Source organism: Amphiura filiformis, chromosome 1 (genome assembly GCF_039555335.1).
Source record: "Amphiura filiformis chromosome 1, Afil_fr2py, whole genome shotgun sequence".
Taxonomy (NCBI): domain Eukaryota; kingdom Metazoa; phylum Echinodermata; class Ophiuroidea; order Amphilepidida; family Amphiuridae; genus Amphiura; species Amphiura filiformis.
In genome coordinates, this window is record NC_092628.1 from 101,829,577 (window position 1) to 101,852,154 (window position 22,578).

Here is a 22,578-nt window from a genome sequence, read left to right on the forward strand (position 1 = left end):
ATTACCTAGGGCTTAAAATCGATCAGTCCCGTTGTTGTAGTGCGCCTCCCATTGGTTCAAAAAGCAGGTGCGCGTATCGCGTTGATGCACACGCATTGACCCGTGTGATATTGTGTCATATCACACGGGTAAGAACCAATAAGATTGCAGGAACATTCTCAAGTGTTTAAGAATACTTTTGCATGTCTAGTCATAGTGTGTCTCATCTAAAGTTGAGAGTAACACCATGTTGAATTTTGCAGTGGCAGATTCGAATCGTGCACTCTCAGCTAATCCCGGGAGCTCACACATGCGTCTGATTTTTCCAAACGTTGGCGACGCAACTGCGTAAACGCACTGATTCATATCTGCTACTGCAAAATCTAACATGGCATTACTCATAACTTGAGATGATACACACATAGTTCCAGCTACAGATAGGATGGCACTCAAGCCAAGATTGCTGATATTTCTAAAACTAGGCTGTTCCAGATAAATATTTCACTGTCCTCATAGATAATACAACTGCAGGTAAATTATCACTGCTAATTAAGCAGCCTCAGTTGACATAACTTAGGGAGGCACAGCTGGAGATGCAGATAAAATATTCCGTTGACAAATTTGTTTAAAATGCCTCCAGAATAGATTCTAATGTTTCTTTGTTATGAAATAACTGCATCTCACTCAGTTGTCATCATTTGTTACTGTATGATGTATTACCATATTACTTAGAATCCTTGGGACAAGGGAGCCTATGTGGAGTACTTGTAGTAATACATTGTGTTTTTAATGATTCTGACAGGTGTATCTCCATGGCAACCCATTAGCCTTTGACCCAGGTTACAGGTTACAAGTTGTTAGGAAGCTGCCTTACCAAGCATGCAGGAATAAGGTAATGTATATGTTTCCTGTAAGGATGGGTTAACAGTACCAAACTGAATTTTCAAATTGTTCTTGGTTCTTTCTTTGAGCATTATATGAGTGTGAAGGCAAAAGTGATAAATGCTCTGCATGCTAGCCAGAATTTTGTCAAAATATCAAGAGCTATTTTGAAAATCACTGAACCAATACTAGGCTTGTTTGTACTCATTTTAATGCATTTTTCATGCTGATTCCAAATATATGGTCATGAAAAATTACATTTCTGAAATATTTTTAAAACAAAATTTGAAACTTGTCGTCTGCAGTCGACACCTGCATGGAGAGGGTTAACATTCACACTGATTGGCTAATCAACAATCATAACAACACAATGGGCATTATTTACAGTTATTTATTTCAATGTGACAAGCTTTGTTGTTTGGTTAATGAAATGAATTCAAAATATGAATATTATTTCGTTAAAATTTCTTGCAATATTTTTCTTTTCCATTGATTTGTTTTGGTATTTTTAACATTACTTTTACAGACACAAATAGATGGAATTCCGCTGACTCCATCAGAAGCAGAGGTACGTATAATAGGAACATTTTTCATGCTTTACAAATTAGTAAAACAGATATTTTTAAAAGTCTCCAATTTGTAGTTTTGTAGTTTATTAGCTAGAGTAAGAATTTCATTTCACTGAACAGAGCAGTACATGATCGTATTTCAAAGGACAAAATGTGGGTGGGATAAAAATATTAATCCAATCAAAAGACATCAGAAATTACCAACCAATCAGGATTGAGTTGAATTCTACCTCTACATCACACAGTGTATGCGGGTGTTCACCATGCTGCCATCATTCAAATGAAATTTTTACTGTAATTGAAAAGTTTGACTTAAAATTGTCTTTTGTCACTGTTACAATGGGAAAAATTGAACGGAATAATGTTTGATCTCTGCAATAACATTTAGTTAACATTACATTTTCCACTCTTAGCTTGTGTCTCCAGAAAGATTCACACCGTCTCCTGTCCCTCGTCGCCCTCCATCCAAAGAACTAGTCAATCCATTAGAGGCTTCCCTCAATGCAGACATATCAAGTTTAGAGGAATCAATAGATTTATCATCAACAAAACGTCTCATGCATAAGGAGAAGAAATCAAGGGGGAAACGCAACCAGAGGAAAGTGAAGCATGCGGCCATTGCTGATCCCACTAAAGAGTATCTGGATTCTAATAGTAAGTTGCGGTGACTAAGTTGGTTTGACCAATGGAAGCTTTATTTGTGTGCAAAGTAATTGGTGGTACAATATTCTAAATGTTGTCTTTTTGAGTCATCCATTGTAAATAAGTAACAAATTTTAATCAAAATTTTGGAATTCTGGTGTTCAGTCATGTATTATTTAACTACACATGTAAGTATCAATGAAACCTACTAGTTTCAGGTGATGATTGCATTAAGTTATGCATAAGTTTGGATGAAATACACAGGGTATTCAATTTATATTACCTGGCTTCTAAAGATCTGCTTTACATTGTACATTTTCTTGGTTATATTCAAAGCACCACTATGTGGTTCTCACTTGTTTTTACTGATCAACTACCATGAGTTGATGTGTAGTATTGTGAAGAATCGTTTTGTATGTTGAGTGTTTACAGATAAGAATAAGATGAGAACCAATGATTTTAGCCATCAAAGATCTTTTTTTATAAATACTAGAATTAAGCAGTGAACAATAGCGCATGAGGTGTGACACTGGTCAAGAACCTATGCACTATAAAAGAAAAACCACATGGGCCAATCAATGCTTCACCTGCTACAAATCAACTTGAACCTGTCCCTATTTTTATTCTTGCTATCAGATTAAGTGTAAATGTCAGCAGTGAAGCTAACCATTATCTAGGTGCAGTCCTTTCAGCCTTCTATATGTTGCAAGTTTCACAATTTCAATCACTTGATAAGCCTTGATATAAGCATGAAATAGTTTGAGTGTGTAACATCTTGTAAGTGCTGCTTAACAATATTTACTAAAACGTTGCATTTTACAGCTTCCCTTACAACATCAGACTCTGACATCGAGGGCACCAAACAAAAAATGGAAAGGATGCGCAAAAACCATGGCTCTGATTGGCTGCTTGCTCTTCAAGATCCGTACAGTACCCCTGCTATAAACACAAGAGAACCCAGTGAGCAGCAGGACAGCACTAGTCAGGATCCTAGTGGAAGTGACACAGAACTACTAACAGAGGTAGAAGTGCATCAGAGTGACGATGTTCAGCAGCAAAATGCAAAAACTGAAGAAGTAAGTGATTTTGAAATGGAAATCTTTAAAATGTTGTTATTCACAAATAACAACATTCTGTTGGTATCAAAATGCTCATCGTTACCAGTGCATGTTTGACAGTCTTGTACTACTTGATGAACTCTTGTCATCAGTCTGTATTGACTGGGTAATACTTTTTGCATACTTGGTGCTGTGGTTTGGAATTGCTTTTCATGAAAGTATTGGACTTAAGTTGTGAAAATGTCTCTAACTTTTGTAATACCCTTGTAAAGTGCTCCACACAATCTTTTTTGTTTATTTATATATTTACTTATTACAGTTCTTTGGAGTATAAGAAATTGTGATTGTTTACACTTTGGAACTTGTTACCTCTGAGTATAAGAAATTGTGATTGTTTTCAGACTTTTAACTTAAGAACTTGTTAAAGACTTATTTATTTAGCAAAGCATATACCAAACATAACTGATGTAACTGATGTTTGTATATATTTTAATGTTTAATTGTACTTGTACTTTATGTATGTTAATGTTTAATTGTACTTATTTGTTTTTAATGTCTGCGCCTCGTAATAGTTATACTAGATTGATGGCGCATTACAAATGCTTATTATTATTATTATTAGTTCTCTGCAAACACACTCCCCCATCCAACTCCCCCCCCCCAAACACAAAGTACAATACTATATAGAAATGGAATCTCAAAATAATGTGCCATTGTTATTGTCTTACAGCCAGTGGTGAAAGAAATGGTTGTAATAGCACAAGTGGAGAAGCCACTGGAAGAGAAGGTAGCGGACTCCAATCCCCCAGCTGCAAAGACAATTGATTCTAAGACTAATATCTATCAAGTAAAGTCAACAGAGTCAGAGGAAATAGTCATCTATGGAACACAAGAAGACAAATCTGCTGATGAAGGTATGAGAGATTGTTTTGTTGCAGTCATTTTAAGCATAACCTCCACAAGATTAGAAAAGAAAGTCGGATGGTATAACAGGCTGAACATATTATGGCAGGACAGATGATGTTTATTTTTGTAGTTTTTGGCTCTGAGCGAAGCTAAAAGGGCCTAACTGATCTCAACAATTAGAGAGCCAATTCGGGCGTTGGTTTTATGCTAAGGATGTTTGTCTGTTTGATATTTGGTCTTGAAATTTGTTTCTAAATTTTGCTTATTTATTATTTAATCGATTGCACTCCAGGTTGATTTCAAATACTGTCGATAAAATATGATTTTTTGGTAAAAAAGCCACGATGAACGAGTTGTTTTGTGGTACCCCGTGTGTGCTAGAGATTATTTTGGTCTGTATAATTTAAGTTGCGTAAAAGTGACGGAAACCAACGGAGGGTAATTTCTTAAGATTCAGTTCAGATTCAGAAGTTATTTACTATTTCATAACTTTTCTTAACATTTCTTTACAATTTAAATAAAGAAATAGTTGAGGAATGTCAAAAAATGGTCAAGAACATGTCTGAATCTTGAATAAATCTGAACTAATGAATCGGGTAAATGAATTTCCTAGTGGACTATTTTTCCTTGCGCAAGTGCACGTATTTTTGTGACCTCAATTTTTGTGCAAAACACGGACCGAAAGTCATGAAAAATGGTCGTATTTCATCACACTCACTCATTGTAGTTTTGTTAGAATATAGTTTTAAAAAGTCAATTTAATCATATTGTGGACATGATTCTGAGGGAAAATTATATTTTCAATGAGATTTTACTTTACCCCTTACTTCGCAATATTGAACAATTTCCGTATTTTTCCATAGCAAAAACAGTCTAAATAAATGATGTTCCACTTTGCACAACAATTTTATACTTCAGAATATCAAAGATTGATATGTTTTCTCTTGAAAAACAAGAAGTTTTTAGGCCAGGACTTCTTAAGAAATTCAAGACCAAGGTTTATTTGATCGATGTTACGTCAATGGTCCCCGATCTCGCCATGATTTTGGACGGCAGCTTGCTTGTTTTATGTTTACAATCAGGAGGTCATGACCTATGGCGTATTGATCGATTCTGATCTGATTGGATGGTCTCAAGGTCGTCACAGTTATGAATGAATAATTCACAAGGTCATTAAGGGGGGTGGCAGTAATAGAAAAGGTCAAAATAATGTTGGATAATGAACATAATAATGTACATAATAATAATAATAATTGAATTCAAATGTGACTGAAATTAGTGGTTTCAGAAATCATTGATTGCAAGTTGCAAAGTTTCATCTTTTACTCTAGGCTGTGCAATATTAATCATGAGCTAAATTTTGAGAGAAATCAAAAGGAATGGCAAGCAATCAATGACAGCAGGGGTGGGAAATCACTTTTTTTTTTTTAGTATTCCCTGATTAGAAAAAAGTTACAAAGATCAATTATTGGAACCGATGGCTGCTTTCGGAAACTAATAACAACTAGTAGGCCTATGGGCATGAAATTTGGTAGGTACAGTCAACATTTATAGCCAAATTTTCGGAAGGTCATTTCGGGGTCACCAGAGGTCGTCTGAGGTCAAATTAGTAAAAACTACTGGATGGTCGTGAAACTTGGTGGATACAGTCGACATTGGAGTCAAATTTTTGGAAGGTCATTTCGGGGTCATCTGAGGTCAAATTAGTAAAAACTGTCATATGGGCATGAAACTTGGTAGGTTCAATCAGCGCAAAATATGGTAATTAAGTACCTAATTTGCATAATATATGCGTAATAAGCAAAATACCTTGTGAACAGATTATCTGGAGATCCGTATGGGGTAGTGACGTAACTTCTCGACCTGATTAGATTTTCAGCGCAACATACTTTATCCAATTTCGTGAGGTCAAAGGTCAACTGAGGTCACCAAATCTTTTAATAATTAATTTTCAACTGTGCATCACATATCCACATAACAGCTTGATCGGTCATGTAATTAAGGAAATATGACGACTTTAAGATAGTCGCTTTCCATGTAAAGTATAGCAAAGTAGCACTTTCAATGAGTGATAACTCGTAAAGGAAGCATCTTTCTATTTTGATTTATTACTTTGATGAAATAGTTCTTTGGTATTGCCAAATTTGATTGCAAATTTGTAAGGTGGGCCCCTGAACCCCGGCCATTTAAAGACAAATTTTTGGAAGGTCATTTTGGGGTCACCAGGGGTCATCTGAGGTCAAATTAGTAAAAACTGTTGTATGGGCATGAAACTTGGTGGGTACAGTCAACATTTAAAGCCAAATTTAAAGCCATATTTAGTCTGAAACTTGGTGGGTAGTCACCAATTAGAGCCAAATCCTTATTCAGACTAACACTATTCTTGACATAGGCATATTTTGATACATTTTGATTAGTTTAGACCCATTTGGACCCTTTTCCATCCAATTCCACCCGTTTCGATCCATGTGGCTAAATAGTAATTCCCAAAATTGATTGATGTATCATTGTATGCTCTGCAAATGAGATAGCTAACAACCGACCAGATGTACCCATTGAATGTAATATGTCACATATACTCAAATGATTTCACCTGTTGCACATTCGACTTTCACTGTCACCATAAAGCACAGAGCCACAGCGCCATTGGTGCTCTTGTTCAAATATATAATCATTTTAGGGTGTATATTCCTCTTTAATCTGGGGAGGGCTGTGTAATTTGTTCCTGATTTCCTTGCAATTTGTCATTTTCCTGAGCAATTCATTAGGCCTTACACACCTTTTTTTATTATAACTTTGTCTTTACAGCTCAAGAACTTTTGAGTCCTCTACTGGTGACAGTCTATCAAAATAACAATGAAACCAAACAAATTCAACTGTTTGTAACAGTTCGATCAACTCATATAGAAGAAAAAGATATACATGGACAAGTTACAGAGGAATTGGATCTGGTCAGCCTCAAAGGGTAAGTGAAAGTCCCTTTTTCAGAATCAGTTTGGAAAAATTGAATCCTGAAAAAGATATGCAGGTATTAGTTACTGTGAACAGGGGATGCAGATTTCAAATGATTTACGCATTCAGTTAACCCCATTTGAAATTCACACCCCCTGTGTAGTAGAGTACGGTCATATCTTCCATAGGGGTTGTAAGGAATTCACCTGGAATAGCCCAGTATTTCTACAGTTTGTTTCACCTTTGATAGTGGCATTATTGCATTTACTGCCAGTGAACCGTAGTTAATATGTGTATATGACAGCGTTCAAGCTTTGACTTACGTTTGGCGGACAGAATGGAGGAAACTTAAAGTGAAAGATATCCTACTTAAAGGAACTTTTTCTAGGGTGAAATTTTGTGTAGAATCTGAATCTGACATAAAAAATGCATAATTATCAACTTGAAAATTTTCCCCATAGCACTGGACAGGCATATTTCTGCCCAAAATCGTCAAATTTGAGCAAAAATTTTTGTTAAAAAAATAAGTCCTTCAAAATGGAGATACTTAGGGCTAAACAAAAAACATGTTGCTCTAGAGAAAGGTATTGGTTAGAGCAACATGTTCTTTGTTTAGCCTTACACCTCCCAGTTTTGAAGGACTTATCTTTTTAACAAAATCCATGACTTTTTTCACGCCCTCAAAATTCTTAGGGGTGGGGGTAGCATATTGCAAGTTATTTCCTTTTCTGTAAATCTAGCTTACTTATTTGTTATATCACCATTTAGCTATTGAAATACTGAGCAAAAAGGCACTTGAAACATCCCTATAGCTCATACCATTGTGGAGATATGGCATTTTCAAATCGAAAATGAGGCAAATATTATACTTTTTTCCAAATCAATTGTCACTCGAACCCTCAACTTTGTACCCCTGCTACGAAGATAAAGAAATATATGGATCCCATTCAATGCTTTCAATATCACAATTGTACCCTTGTTACACAATTAGCATAGAAAATTAGGCACTATTTGATAGTTTTCATGTTCATACACACACAGGAAATTAGCAAGTCAAAATTTTTGTCACCCTAAAACGGCCATTTTCGGCCAAAATTGGACCAAAAAATGAATTTTTCTCAAAATCAGTGAAAAATACGGGGTTTCAAGTGCCAAAATCTGAAAATATGTGACATTTTACCCCTCATAACATTTAAGTAATCAAGAATTTTGACTGTTTTCACCCCTAAATACTTTTTTCACAGTTTGTCCGCCAAACGTAAGTCAAAGCTTGAACGCTGTCATATGCTCTGCAAGATTAGGTTAGTGTGTATCTGAATAATTCACCAGGTATATGTGACCCCTCGGCACAACTGAGCCCGGATGTCGCCAGTGCCACTATTGAGATATGTTCCATCGAACTTAACAATAAACAATAGGAAACAAAGGATTTATTGACTGTTTTATTGATTTTTCAATACTTAAATGTCAAGTACTATAGACATGATATACATCATTTTAAAGCTATTTTCAAGCAGAATATTTTGGTTGAATATCTCAAAAATGATGATTGGCGACTTCAGGGCTCAGTTGTGCCGAGGGGTCACATATGAATAATTCCATCCATCTAATGTGCTCTCACTTTTGCAGGAAGATCACTTTGATATAAATAATTCATTGTGGTTATGTTTGTTTTTCACTCCTTCCTTTCAGGATGAAGAAATCTCAGGACACCTTGCGTGATTCAGACTCCCAGTTCTTAATAGTGCCTGTTGTAGATTTAACATTTGATTACATCAGAAGAGATCGTCAGAAAAGAAGATACTTCATGGAAAATGAAGAAAGTTGTCTTGTAAGTGAGCAACTATTGACATGGGGAGGCAAAGTGAGATCTGGGTGGGAAAATGTTAAAATTTGCCTAATATGTGGCACTTTTTTCTCAAAATAGTGCAATTTTCAGTGATCATCTGTTTAGCCCGGTAAACACCTTGATTTTGGACTTAATAGAATGAGTATTGTATCTGTTCATCTGGACATACTATTTTTGATAGCGACAGTATCGCATCTCATGTAAGGCGCATCATCAGGCTGACTGATCAGATGATGAACTATTGACCTGTGACACACTTGATGGTATGGCGTCACAGGAGAGTCGCCGGGGTAGCTTCGTGATTGCTGTGTCGTAGGTCCTTGAAAGGTTGTGGCGAAGGCCCCCTCCTGATGATGAATCTTGGATAAGACGCGATACTGTCGCTATCAAAAATAGTAAGTCCAGATGAACAGATTCAATACTCATTTTATTATTTTTATCTACCTGGATGACTGAGAATATTCACAAATTTACCTTGATTTTTGGCTTAAGAGTGTAAAATTACAAATTAGCCTGGACGGTAAACACCAAATGTTTTGGTATAAAATTGCAAATTTTTGTTATGATGTTTGCCACATACAAGTGAGAAAAAGTTCTGTAAAACTAACTAATATCTTTACTTGTTGGTTCATTCTCACTACCTTTGCAGGCACTTTTCAATGTCTTGGAACCATTTGTGGAAAAGAATCAATTAGAAGAAAGACAGAAGGGGATGATACAATGTTTGAAATGTTCGACAGAATTTCACAAACATGCAGCCAAGAGAAAGGTACACAAGACACCAAGAAAAAGTGTTATTCAGAATGCAGTGGGATCACATGATAATAGCAGTAGTGGTAAGTACAAGGCAGTAGAGTAAAATTAAATTTTGTAATTTTCTCAAAAACTGCTATTACTTTTAAGATATACAATAAAATTAATATCTAAATTACTGCCTTGAGGAACTTGGGCGTATGGACTATTATGTAAATATCTTGTGAAAACTCTATGATTCAGAAAGGTAGTCTCCTCAACAGCTGGCTTCTGTCAGTCATTCCTAACAAACTGTCTGCAATTGAGCAGAAACAACAACTTTGTGATTGGGTCAAGTGATTCCATTGATCTTTGTTTGTGAGTCATGCAATGTTATATTCAGTTCTAATTATCAGTTAATGATGACTTTATTTTGATTTTGTATTTTATGCTCTTCTCAGATATAGAATCAATGAATGAATTATTAGTTTGTCCAGAGTGCAATAGTAGTATGCTGGTAGATCTAGAGCATCCACAACAAACCAAGGCATATAATTCTAACACTTCAACACCAATGGGATCAGTGTCATCTTTAGAAATGAATGGAGGCAAACCTCTGGCTACATCATCACCATGGAAAGTAGGGTAAGAAAGAGATGCAGCTAATGATGTTATTCAAATTAAATTCATTGCAAATAATAGCTTATTTTTAATAGGGACTTTCATGGTGTATTCAAGGTCACATACTAAGGTTTATGTTATTTTAGGTCAACTATTTGGGACTGCCATCCATATTTTTGAAGGCAGTAAAATATTTGGTGGTGTTTGATGGGCATCATGGTTGCACAATTATTGAATACATGACAGTTTTTACCAGACAGGGAGAAAAATACATTGGAAAAATCAAAGATGATTGATGTCATAATCAGTGCTCAAAATAATAATATAAAAATATAATATGGTCCCTGGTTTAAGGGATCTGGAATGAGCGTTTATGGCGTTTCGACAGTATTTTTTATGGGACATGAGAGCACCACAGACGTATCGAATTGCATTCTGAATACGAATAATGTCTTTCTGATATCAAATAATTTTCATTTTTTGAAAATCACGATATAATACAAATTTTATGACAAATTATAAAAATTTGATATTTTTCAATTTTTGATATATAACAGTCCTCGAAGTAAATTTTATAAATCTAATGATATATTCTTAAAGTGTATGTAGCTGGGACGAAAAGCCGACGATCAATTGAAAATTTTGACCTTTCATATTGAAGATATGGATTTTTTCCCCAAAAAGACCTAAATTTTTTTGGCGTTTTGGGAAAAAAAATCCATATCTTCAATACGAAAGGTCAAAATTTTCAATTTTTTTTCGGCTTTTCCTCCCAGCTACATTCACGTTAAATATAAATCATCAGATTTATAAAGTTTACTTCGAGTACTGTTAAATATCAAAAATATCAATTTTAATGATTTGCCTTAAAATGTGTATTACATTGCGAATTTCAAAAAATCAAAATTATTTGATATCAGAAGGACATTCTTCATATTCAGAATGCGATTCGATATGTCTGATGTGCTATTATGTCCCACAATAAATACTGTCCAAACATCCATACCCCTTCCCTTAAGTCATACAATAAATCAATTATAGTACATTTTAAACTACTCCCATGACTATTTTTAATTGAACAAAGATGATACACACTGACACATATCAGAAATAATAGAAATAAATGCTATTCAACACTTTAAGTCTAAATTGAATTTATCACACTTATGTTTGTCATATTTCATCAAGCTTGTTTTGAAAATAAAATGTCAGCCCATATCTCTTTGTATACATCATAATACATCCTTAATTTGTTGCTATTTCAGAGAGGATGACACCAGAGTTTCATCCTCATCAACTGATTACCACAGTGCAGAGGACTCACCCTCAACCAGTCAACCATCATATCAAACTGCCAAATCTGGGACCTCTACCACCAATGGTACCCTCAATGGTGATAGCCAAGCATCTAGTAATACAGATAGAACTCTTGCAGGGAGTAACTCGGAACAATCTACGAGTCATTCTAAGAAGAGTTTGCTAGGAGAGTTTAACCTTCCAGACGCAACAATGCGTATGTCAATGGGTGATTCGGTAGGGGACGAGATATCGCCTTACCCACCAGAAAAGATGGCACAGATGTTATATACAGGAGTTAAAGGATTTGATCAAAAGTATACTTTAGTACCGCCAGATTTATTGAGTGGGAATTCAAGTAATGAGGCTTCAAAACCAACTACACCTGTCTCAAAGAATTTGGAGGAGAATAATCCAAAAAGAAGGATTATAACAGTAGACTCTAACGAAGGCAACCAGCAGGCAAGCAATAGTGTGATATCCAATGAAAGACTGCTGAGTGGGAAGCCCCCACAATTCCCTGTGCATTCAAATGTAGACTTGCCTGTTAGACACTTAAGTGATGGTGGAAGGACTAGAAAAGTGTCAGGGACAGGGAGTGAAGATGATATTGAAATCCTTGAGAAACAAAGTGCACATCAGAATATAGTCAGTGATGACAGTCAGAAAAATTGGTTGCAATCTAGAACTCATAATGATGCCAGACGGTTAGACAGCAATGATAGTGACATTGCTGTCATTGCAGATCAAATTGATACCGTTAAACCTGATAGCACAACATCAGCATCAGACACAGTATTTGATGTCGGACATGATCACATGCATACCACCAATCTTGCCAGTGCTCTTAGCGATGATGCCAGTCGCATGCAACCTCTTAGTCCTGTTGCTGAACTGAATAGCAATGTCTCAGGTTTAGATACATCTAGTGGTGGTAGTGATAATGATGTGCATATACATGCGACATTTCCACAGTCAAGTCATACTGAGACAAGTGAGCAGCATAAGAATGGTGACTCACCTATGGAACATAGCTCCACTGAATCACAGCTTAGTGATAGTATATATAAACGAAGAAAGTCATCGCAGTTAGAGAGCACTGATGTGGATTTCAGTGAAGTTGATCATAGGCTGAAGCTGTATTTTGACATGGATTTGTTTGGTGATGAGGAGGAATTCAAGTGCACGATAAAGGTAATAAGTTCGGCCTGTTTTTGATGTTTACGTTGTAATTGCGGCATATTGCCAAATAGGATCAACTACAAACCATCCATGTCCACAGAGCCCCAAATGTTAAATCAAAGGGCTGCCCATTTAGTAAATAAGCATTTTCAGGGCTCTGAGTTGGTACACTGATAGCGCTTAAGCATAGGTACATGAGCCCAATACATGTAGGTCAAATATTATGGGCCTAAGGTGCCAAATGTTAAAATAAAGGGGCGAATATTTCTCAGTAAATAAAGCAGCTACAGGACTTTGAATTGGTACACTGATAGCACTTAGGCGTGAGCATTATACCTTTACATGTGTAAATGAGTCTCACAGATCATATATTATGGGCCTGCAGTTACCCAGTTGAAAAAATTCTAAACATGCTGGTATGCCATATTTGTGTGCAAATACAAGGTCCTCTAGTTTAAATTGAAGTTGCTGCATTCATTATTGTGTATTGTGAGGTCAGGTAAAGGACAATCAATGAAAAACCAGAAACCAACATGATTATGAAGTTATGCATCGTGATGGTTTCAAATGTTCAACTTTCACATTTGTTGCCTAGGTAATTATCTCTTTTAAGTGTCTTCCACAAAGCAGTACAAACAATGTCAATTCTGTGTGTTTTGTTTTGCAGGCCAACATTTATCAGCTGTCCAAAGCAGTCAGTTTCAAGGGCTACCTTCTTGTTTCAACTCATAACCTGTACATCCTCAAGATCACAAAAGAAGAAAGGTTTGTAATGATTATGTGTACTGATGAACCATCACCCTTACCCTATCACCATTACCCCAACACCCTACGCCACCACCCTCCCATTACCCCACCCCCTACACCACCACTACCTTACCCCAACTCAATCGATAAAGGGTTCATCTATGGAGCTAAAGGTAATAGTATACTTTTTCTGGATCGCCATGACAAGAGGAATAATTTGGGGGAAATTTCATCAGCATTTGAATAGTTTGAATTTTGACCTCTCTGTGAGCTTTGACCAGCCATATCTCAAAAGGCTCAATGCTGACAGAGGTCCAGTAAACCTATTCTTGAAGTTGGTGGTCTTGAGAAGCAATATCCATCAAAAACAAAACTATGGACCCCAAAACAGGCTTCTGTGGCAAAATTGAGTTTGGCAGCTGGACTATTTTCAACACTCAACATTAAATTAATCATGATAGAGTAAGAGATGTATCAGTTATCATGCATGAAGTAATCAAGCTAAAGATCTATCAGTTTTAAAACATCAAAGCTGTCAAGTTTTCATCTTCCTTTTTCATTGTCATTATTTTTGCTGACAAGTTCATTAATTTCACTCATGGTTTCAATTTTCAGTGACAGCCCATCTGATTGGCTAACCAAACGAACCCAGCATCCAATCAGAGACTTGTTATACATTCATATTGGTTTAGGCAGTCAGAGTTTCCAGCTTGAGTTTAACAATGATGGTATACTGTATACAGTGGCAGTCAGAGACAAGCAATGGTGTGAAAAGTTTGTCAGTCAGATATCAGGTAAGTGAAGACCTTACATACTATGGGTCACAATGGCCTCATCTCAATGCCATAGTTCAATAACCTCAATTAAACAATCATAGAGCAAAATTTGACCTCAAGTTGTGGAGAATTAGTTTGTGTACCCAAATAGTCAAAGGTCATTCAATGAATGTGCAACTATTGGGGTTAAAGAACTGTGCCCTGATAGTTGAGCATGTTGTGGATCCTAGTGACCGATTGTTTCCTGTGTTTCCTTTTGATATCAAACACTTCTTTAATTTTAGTACTACTTCACCAACGACCATGTCAAAATTTCCCATTAAAAACTTGGAAAAAAATGGAAATCAGCAGCACCTTTATCTCCAAAATAATGCATGCTTCCTAAAATGGACAGAAGGTTAAAGCACTGCATATTGCTTGTTGAGAAACAAGTTAGAAGAATCAATGGATAACGTATAGATCATTGTTTGAATATCAACATTCAATACAAGTGCAAGACACTTTTAATATACACCTCATAAAGTTCTCAATTATGTGGTCAAATCCAATAGAAATCTACTCACTCAGTTTCGTCTTTCTGGTCGGGAGACTTCTTCAGTAATGCGATGATCCGCCAGTTTTCCTGCGAGACTTCTCATCCCTAGGGTGCACAGTTCGTAGCAGCGCATCATATTTGTGATTTAGAGAATATAAACCTTAAGGGATCTAAAATGAGCGTTTATTATGCGTTTCGACAGTATTTTTTGTGGGACATGAGAGCACCTCAGACCTATCGAATTGCATTCTGAATCTGAAGCATGTCTTTCTGATATCAAATAATTTTCATTTTTGAAAATCACAATATAATACAAATTTTATGACAAATTGTGAAAATTTGATATTTTTCAAATTTTGATATATAACAGTCCTCGAAGTAAATTATATAAATCTAATGACATATTCTTAAAGTGTATGTAGCAGGGAGGAAAAGCCGACGGTCAATTGAAAATTTTGACCTCTCATATTGAAGATATGGATTTTTTCCCCAAAAGACCGAATTTTTTGTGGTGTTTTGGGAAAAAAAATCCATATATTCAATACGAAAGGTCAAAATTTTCAATTGATCGTCGGCTTTTCATCCCACCTACATACACTTTAAGTATAAATCATCAGATTTATATAGTTTACTTCAAGTACTGTTAAATATCAAAAATATCAATTTTAATGATTTGCCATAAAATGTGTATTAAATTGCTAATTTCAAAAAATCAAAATTATTTGATATCAGAATGACATTCTTCGTATTCAGAATGCAATTCGATATGTCTGATGTGCTGTAATGTCCCAAAATAAATACTGTCCAAACGTTCATACCCCAGCCCTTAATACGAAACTGAGTGAGTGTTTTTATTTATTCTCTCTGTTTGTTGTCTCGCCTGAATGTTCAGGGAGAGACTTAGTAATCACTATGGTGTGTGTGTGTCCGTGTGTGTGGGGGTGTGGGCGGGGGTGCGTGTGTGTGTTCGGAAAAAGCTTGTGAACGCGTTATCTTGAGAACCGTAAGTGCTATGATGATGAAACTTTATAGGGGTAGCATGACCAAAGGGTGTCGACCTGATTAGATTTTGAGCGCAAAATATGGTAATTAAGTACCTAATTTGCATAATTTATGCGTAATAAGCAAAATACCTTGTGAACAGATTATCTGGAGATCCGTATGGGGTACAGTGGCGTAACTTGGTGGGGAGTAGCGTGGCCAGATGTTCTCGACCTGATTAGATTTTCAGCGCAAAATATGCTAATTAAGTACCTAATTTGCATAATTTATGCGTATTTGATGCGTATCAAGCAAAAAAACCCTTGTGAACAGCTTATCTGGAGATCCGTATGGGGTACAGTGGCGTAACTTGGTGGGGAGTAAGCGTGGCCAGATGTTCTCGACCTGATTAGATTTTCAGCGCAAAATATGCTAATTAAGTACCTAATTTGCATAATTTATGCGTATTTGATGCGTATCAAGCAAAAAACCTTGTGAACAGCTTATCTGGAGATCCGTATGGGGTACAGTGACGTAACTTGGTGAGGAGTAGCGGGGCGAGAGGTTCTCGACCTGATTAGATTTTGAGCGTAAAATATGGTAATTAAGTACCTAATTTGCATAATATATGCGTAATAAGCAAAATACCTTGCGAACAGATTATCTGGAGATCCGTATGGGGTACAGTGACGTAACTTGGTGGGGAGTAGCGGGGCCAGAGGTTCTGGACCTGATTAGATTTTGAGCGTAAAATGTGGTAATTAAGTACCTAATTTGCATAATATATGCGTAATAAGCAAAATACCTTGTGAACAGATTATCTGGAGATCCGTATGGGGTACAGTGACATAACTTGGTGGGGAGTTGCGTGGCTAGAGGTACTCGACCTGATTAGATTTTCATGAGGTCAAAGGTCACATACAAGGTCAAAGGTCAACTGAGGTCACCAAATCTTTTAATTATTAATTTTCAACTGTGCATCACATATCCCAATAACAGCTTGATCGGTCATGTAATTAAGGAAATATGACGACTTTAAGATAGTCGCTTTCTTTGTAATGTATAGCAAAGTAGCACTTTCAATGAGTGATAACTCGGAAAGGAAGCATCTTTCTGTTTTGATTTATTTGATGAAATAGTTCTTTGGTATTGCCAAATTTGATTTTTCAGCGCAACATACTTTATCCAATTTCGTGAGGTCAAAGGTCACATACAAGGTCAAAGGTCATCTGAGGTCACCAAATCTTTTAATAATTAATTTTCAACTGTGCATCACATATCCCAATAACAGCTTGATCGGTCATGTAATTAAGGAAATATGACGACTTTAAGATAGTCGCTTTCCATGTAAAGTATAGCTAAGTAGCACTTTCAATGAGTGATAACTCGTAAAGGAAGCATCTTTCTGTTTTGATTTATTACTTTGATGAAATAGTTCTTTGGTTTTGCCAAATTTTTGGAAGGTCATTACGGGGTCATCCGAGGTCACTCAGGGTCATCTGAGGTCAAGTTATTAAAAACTCGTATGGGCATGAAACTTGATGGGTACAGTCAACATTTCAAGGCAAATTTTTGGAAGGTCATTTTGGGGTCACCAGGGGTCATCTGAGGTCAAATTAGTAAAAACTGTCGTATGGACATGAAACTTGGTGGGTACAGTTACCATCGGCCAGATAATCGTGCCCAGCCGATAACCGCCAAATTCATTTACCTCTCTACCAACAGTTATCGCACAAGCAGGCGGTCACAAAACCAGGCGAGACTCGTGGTTCGAGAACCGCCTTGTTTTTGATGTTATTCTTGTATAGGCATTCCTTCAATTTATTGTTTGTCAATATTGGGTTTTGCCTGGCATTTTGCCAAATGTTATAAATAAATAAATAAAAAGTAGATATCTATTGGAATTAACCACATAATTGAGAATTTACTTCACAATCCTGATGAATTTGTTTCAAGATACACCTCATATTTTTTCTATGTCTTTTCTAATTAGCTAGGCCTATATGGTTCCAGGATTTCATTTCGCTCTTAGGTGCTAAGCATGTGTAAAACTGTATGTACCCTATAATTATTTTTTTAAGATTTTGTAATATAAATTCCGCAAAATAAACATTTCACATAATTTTCAAAAATACCAAAATTCTGTACTCAAAATAACAGTGTATACAGTACATCAAAATTGGGAATATTTCTTTTTGATTTTAACCTGTATAGATGCTGTGCACAACTCCCCCATCAACAAGAGGAAATACAAAGGCATTGTACGAGATCATCCCAACACCCAGGCTAATCTCATGTGTCAGGTTTATGGTGCCCTCATGTCAGAGAATTCACCTGCTGAGGTAGACACCAACTTATCATTGTACATACTGGGCTACAGAAAGGTGATCAAGGAGATGAAGAAAAGTAAGTGAATTGTTACAACTATTAATGGTTGTATCAGGCCACAGTTACAAACAAAGCATGTTGGAGCTAAATTTGAACTCCACTTCTTTTCCATTTAGCAAATCCTGTATTTTGTCTATATCATCATTTGGTACATAATACTGGGCTTGATAAGGCTCATAGCCAGCCATCTTCAAGTCATGTGTCTGTCTGCAACAGGATAAAACAGAGTTGAAATAGGTGTTACATGTTGCAAGTAGATCATAGTATCGTTAGCTAGCAAATTTGGCTGTATTTTACAAAGATGAAACTTTTACAGAAATTTTAGGACTTCAGAAAGTGGGGCCTATAATAAATAATAAAACAATTTATGATGAAATTGTCAAGCAAAGCAAAGTACTTCATCTTGTAAAAAAATAACCATTAACCCCTGCCTTAGCTTGTTCCTTCCCCGGATCCATGCTGCAATAAAGTGTTGGACCATTGCATCTGATTTTATGGGTCTTCAACTTTATCACTTAGTCTGGAGACCTAGAAAGGTTCAGATGAAGTAGCCAAAATTGACAACTGTAACATGAATGTATATTTTTTACCAAAACCATGTAACGATTTAGTGAACAACAATCCTTAAATCCTTAAAAGTAGTTGTGAAGATACAGTTTTATGGATAACAAGATCATTGTTTTAGTGGCAAATGTATGAAAAAGCTTGTAACAAATGTAATTTTCTTAATTCCTTTACAAACTTTAAAGAAAAGGGGAAAGAAGCAAAGGAAAATGGTGAGTTGTGTGTTGTTGTTTACATGGCAAAACTTTATATGCATGCACTAAATACAAGCTATCAACACTTAATTCCCTAATATGCAAGTTCTATTGGGCTAATCAATGTAAAGTCCACACTCTCACTGTAAAAGATTTTTGAAATATCTTCTACAAGGGGAGTATGAATTTGAAATGGAATAAACACATCAGGCAGCTTTATTGAATTTCATACACCCTTTGAGAAAGATTCAACTAGAATCTTCCACAGAGGGAGGGTGAGTTTCAAATCAAGTTGGTTGAATCCATCTGAGGATTTCCAAAATCTTCCACGGGGTAGTGGGATTTTAAATGGAAGGGCCCAGCCAATACCAAACTCCCTATGCTTAATTACTGTTGAACTGATAGCACATGAAATGTTATCTGCCGCTCTGAATAAACTACTGGTATCAATATTTTAGTTCCTATGTATTTTTCAGTATTGTTGGAATCACTGTCACTTTCAAATTAAATATTTTGTTCACAAAAATGACCAAAATATTTAGGAAAATGCAATGAAATTCTTTGGCTACGTACGCTACTTGTTTCAAGGGGACTTGTGTTGTAGAAAGGGTCAGTCATATCAGTAAATATTAAACACAATTGGGCACTGATCATCTAGAAAACTTCAATGATATGAGACAAAAAAAAATTAAGCATCTCCAGCACCCTGCAACCCCAAATCAAAAGATTTATCAAATATTTATTTAGGGGGATATTTGGAAAAAAAAAAATAAACCAGTTTTGAAAATTGCATTGCAACCCAACTTTATGCCAAAAAGACTGCATGCATCCCAAACCGGCCACTAAGAAATTATTAGAGATCCAAATCAAAGTTTTGTAAATGGATCGTAAATAGTGGTCAGCTAAACTACCAGTAATAACTTGCATCTTGTCAATAACAACTGTGAATGTGTGATGTAGTGTGCTTCTATTACAATGAAACAACATCTGTGTTGGCAGATACCATCATTTTATTTTAACCTGTAATCTCAAGTAAATAATTTATATTCGATCTCAAGTGGGCCCTTAACCCTAACCTGGGTTGCCAGACTCCTGATGAAAGGCAAAGTTATGACCAAAAATGTTGAAGTATGCCTTAATTTTGTGTTGAAATTAATGAGATCACAGGTACGAGGGGGTATCAAAAAGTTTTAGAAATCGCCCAGAAGTGAAAGAGCTATATCAATGAAATTTTGTCAGTGCAATCACTGGTCCTTATGTACACTATGGTGCAAAAATGGTCTCATAAGTATGTTTACTTTTTTACAGGCGACGCTAGATGCTAATAACCTGCTGCCCCAGTTACTGCGCATAAACTGCAAGATTGAGAAAATTGAGGCAAGCAGCGTTATTAAGATCCTGCATTTGAAGGGTTGCAGTGCCTAGAAAATCGATGATGAAATGAAAGTTATCTTCGGTGGTGATTGTGATATTGTCACTGTTGCTTTTTGGAAAATTAATTTTCATTTCATCACAGATTTTTTGGGCACTGTAACCCTTAAAATGGAACTTAATCATGCTACATGCCTAAATTTTCTCCATTTTGCTGGTTATGCGGTTACATAGGCAGGTACTGACATCTAGCGCCTGTAAAAAAAGTAAACATTCTTATGAGACCATTTTTGCATCATAGTGTACATAATGACCAGTGATTGCACTGACAAAATTTCATTGATATAGCTCTTTCACTTCTGGGCGATTTCTAAAACTTTTTGATACCCCCTCGTATGAATAACACATTATAGTGTGCTTGTAATGAAAATGTAATTGTTTGTAAATATGTGCCATTGTTTGTATTGTCATTAGTAATTTGTATTGTGCATATTGTAGCTACTTTCATTCCCTAAATGTGGTACAAACCTTACCTTAGTCTCAAATGATAGCTTAAGCTTGGGTGCAGTGCTGTACGGTGCAAAACCTGATTGAGGAGCCAATGGCTCCTAACTTTATAAATTTAGGCGCCCAAATTTTGCTCCCAGGTGCCAACTGTACGTTGAATGTTCATAGCTGCTGTACTCTGATCTACATATTCCCATTGAAAGCTACATACTTCATACGCCGCATGTACAGTGTACATTGTAGGCCTCCAGGAAGTCCCCATTGAGACATGATAAATGCATATATTCATAGCATACATTCGTACTCTTGAATGCTACATTACATACATGTTTTGTTTTTGGCGATTAAAAGCGTCAGCAGTTGGTCGCCATTGGCGCCAGGGATTGAATATTTAGTCGCCATCAGCAAAAATCTAGTCGCCAATGTGCCTAAAACGGTCGCACCGTACAGCACTGCTTGGGTGCTTTATTATGTACCATATTTGTTGCAGTTAAACTTTAAAGGCACTAATAGTGATTCATAACCTCATTAATATATGTGATGAGTTAAATCCAATCACAGATAATAATTTTAAATGCAGGTTATTGAAAAAGTATAATGACTGCGTCTTGTGACGTAGCTAAAAGTACGCTTTACAATGACTGTGTTACGTGATGTGTTATGCATTCAAACAATTCACATGGCCGCTGGTCACCGTATTTGAACATCGCCTGATTGCGCGCGTATTTCTCTAATGGGATATTCGATTTTTGACAGGGAAAAACAAAATATACAGTTACCATTATAATTTGTTTTCAAATTTAAAATTGAATTAAAAAAGTGAAAAGTGATGGTTATGAATGAGATTAATGACTTTGCATCAGTTATTTTCCGGGTATTGTGAAATATCTAAACACTGTGCTTTGGACCTCGGAATATATAAATGAGTAATTGAATTCTCTTTGCTTTGTCTCAAAATCAATTCCAATGATCTCATTTTGTGTGATTATGTCTCACAAAAAAATAGAACCCTTGATTAACTTAAAGGAGGATTTCGTGATCCTAGCATCCTCTTTTTATGACATTTTTCAGTAGATATCCACGAAAAAAGATTATTTCCAAAATTTCAGTTGATTCCGATTTTGCGTTTGCGAGTTATGCATGATTATGTGTATTACACTGCTCCATAGACAATGTGTTGTAATTTCGTTCTGGTGCACCAGAACAAAATTAAATTCAAATTTGGCGATATTTTTGCTAAACGAATTAATCTGCAAGAAATATTTGGTACATAAACATTATGTAGCCAGAGGTATCCAGTGGTGTAAAAATCTCAACTTTTTTGGGAAAAGTGGGGATGAGGCTGTGGATCACGAAATGCCCCTTTAACTAAAATCACACTTCATTTTGTGCATCTACTAATGATATACTGATTATTGTAATGTCTGTTCTTATTATTTCCAAATGTGAAGTTCTGTTTTCTGACTTGGGACTTCATAGTTTAAATATGTGTCATCCTACTTTCATAACATTGTATACAATATTTCAATTCTGATTTGCAGGTATGTCCCTTCAGTTGGAACCCATTGGCATAGCAGTTACTGCCGCAGATATATACCTTGTAGAAGATAACCACTACTGGCCACTACAGCAAGCAAAGGTCAGCAGGGGATCAACCAAAGGACAGCAGTTCAAACACTGTGACCAGCATGCCATCACAGATATTCAAGGATTGGTGAGTAGGGGATCAACCAAAGGGCACGGTTCCCAATAGTTAAAATAATGTAACCGGCATGCTATCACAGATATCACAGGATTGGTGGGATGGGGATTAACCAAAGGGTAAGGTTCCCAGCAGGTTAAACACT

At 36.1% G+C, this 22,578-nt stretch overlaps 1 protein-coding gene across 2 annotated transcripts in view; it reads left to right on the top strand.

The window, feature by feature from the left end:
- LOC140160728 (serine/threonine-protein kinase 11-interacting protein-like) overlaps positions 1-22,578 on the top strand; it is a 41,700-nt gene that overhangs the window by 14,901 nt on the left and 4,221 nt on the right. Inside the window, exons 8-22 of one of the 2 annotated variants that reach the window (XM_072184030.1) lie at positions 782-871; positions 1,388-1,429; positions 1,844-2,084; positions 2,895-3,148; positions 3,861-4,044; positions 6,845-7,001; positions 8,681-8,819; positions 9,487-9,673; positions 10,031-10,214; positions 11,456-12,680; positions 13,336-13,433; positions 14,031-14,209; positions 17,922-18,113; positions 18,845-18,871; positions 22,273-22,445. In XM_072184030.1, the coding sequence (XP_072040131.1) occupies positions 782-871; positions 1,388-1,429; positions 1,844-2,084; positions 2,895-3,148; positions 3,861-4,044; positions 6,845-7,001; positions 8,681-8,819; positions 9,487-9,673; positions 10,031-10,214; positions 11,456-12,680; positions 13,336-13,433; positions 14,031-14,209; positions 17,922-18,113; positions 18,845-18,871; positions 22,273-22,445 (3,372 nt within the window). The remainder of the gene's footprint in view (positions 1-781; positions 872-1,387; positions 1,430-1,843; positions 2,085-2,894; positions 3,149-3,860; positions 4,045-6,844; positions 7,002-8,680; positions 8,820-9,486; positions 9,674-10,030; positions 10,215-11,455; positions 12,681-13,335; positions 13,434-14,030; positions 14,210-17,921; positions 18,114-18,844; positions 18,872-22,272; positions 22,446-22,578) is intronic. The other variant, XM_072184038.1, reaches the window with a different exon arrangement.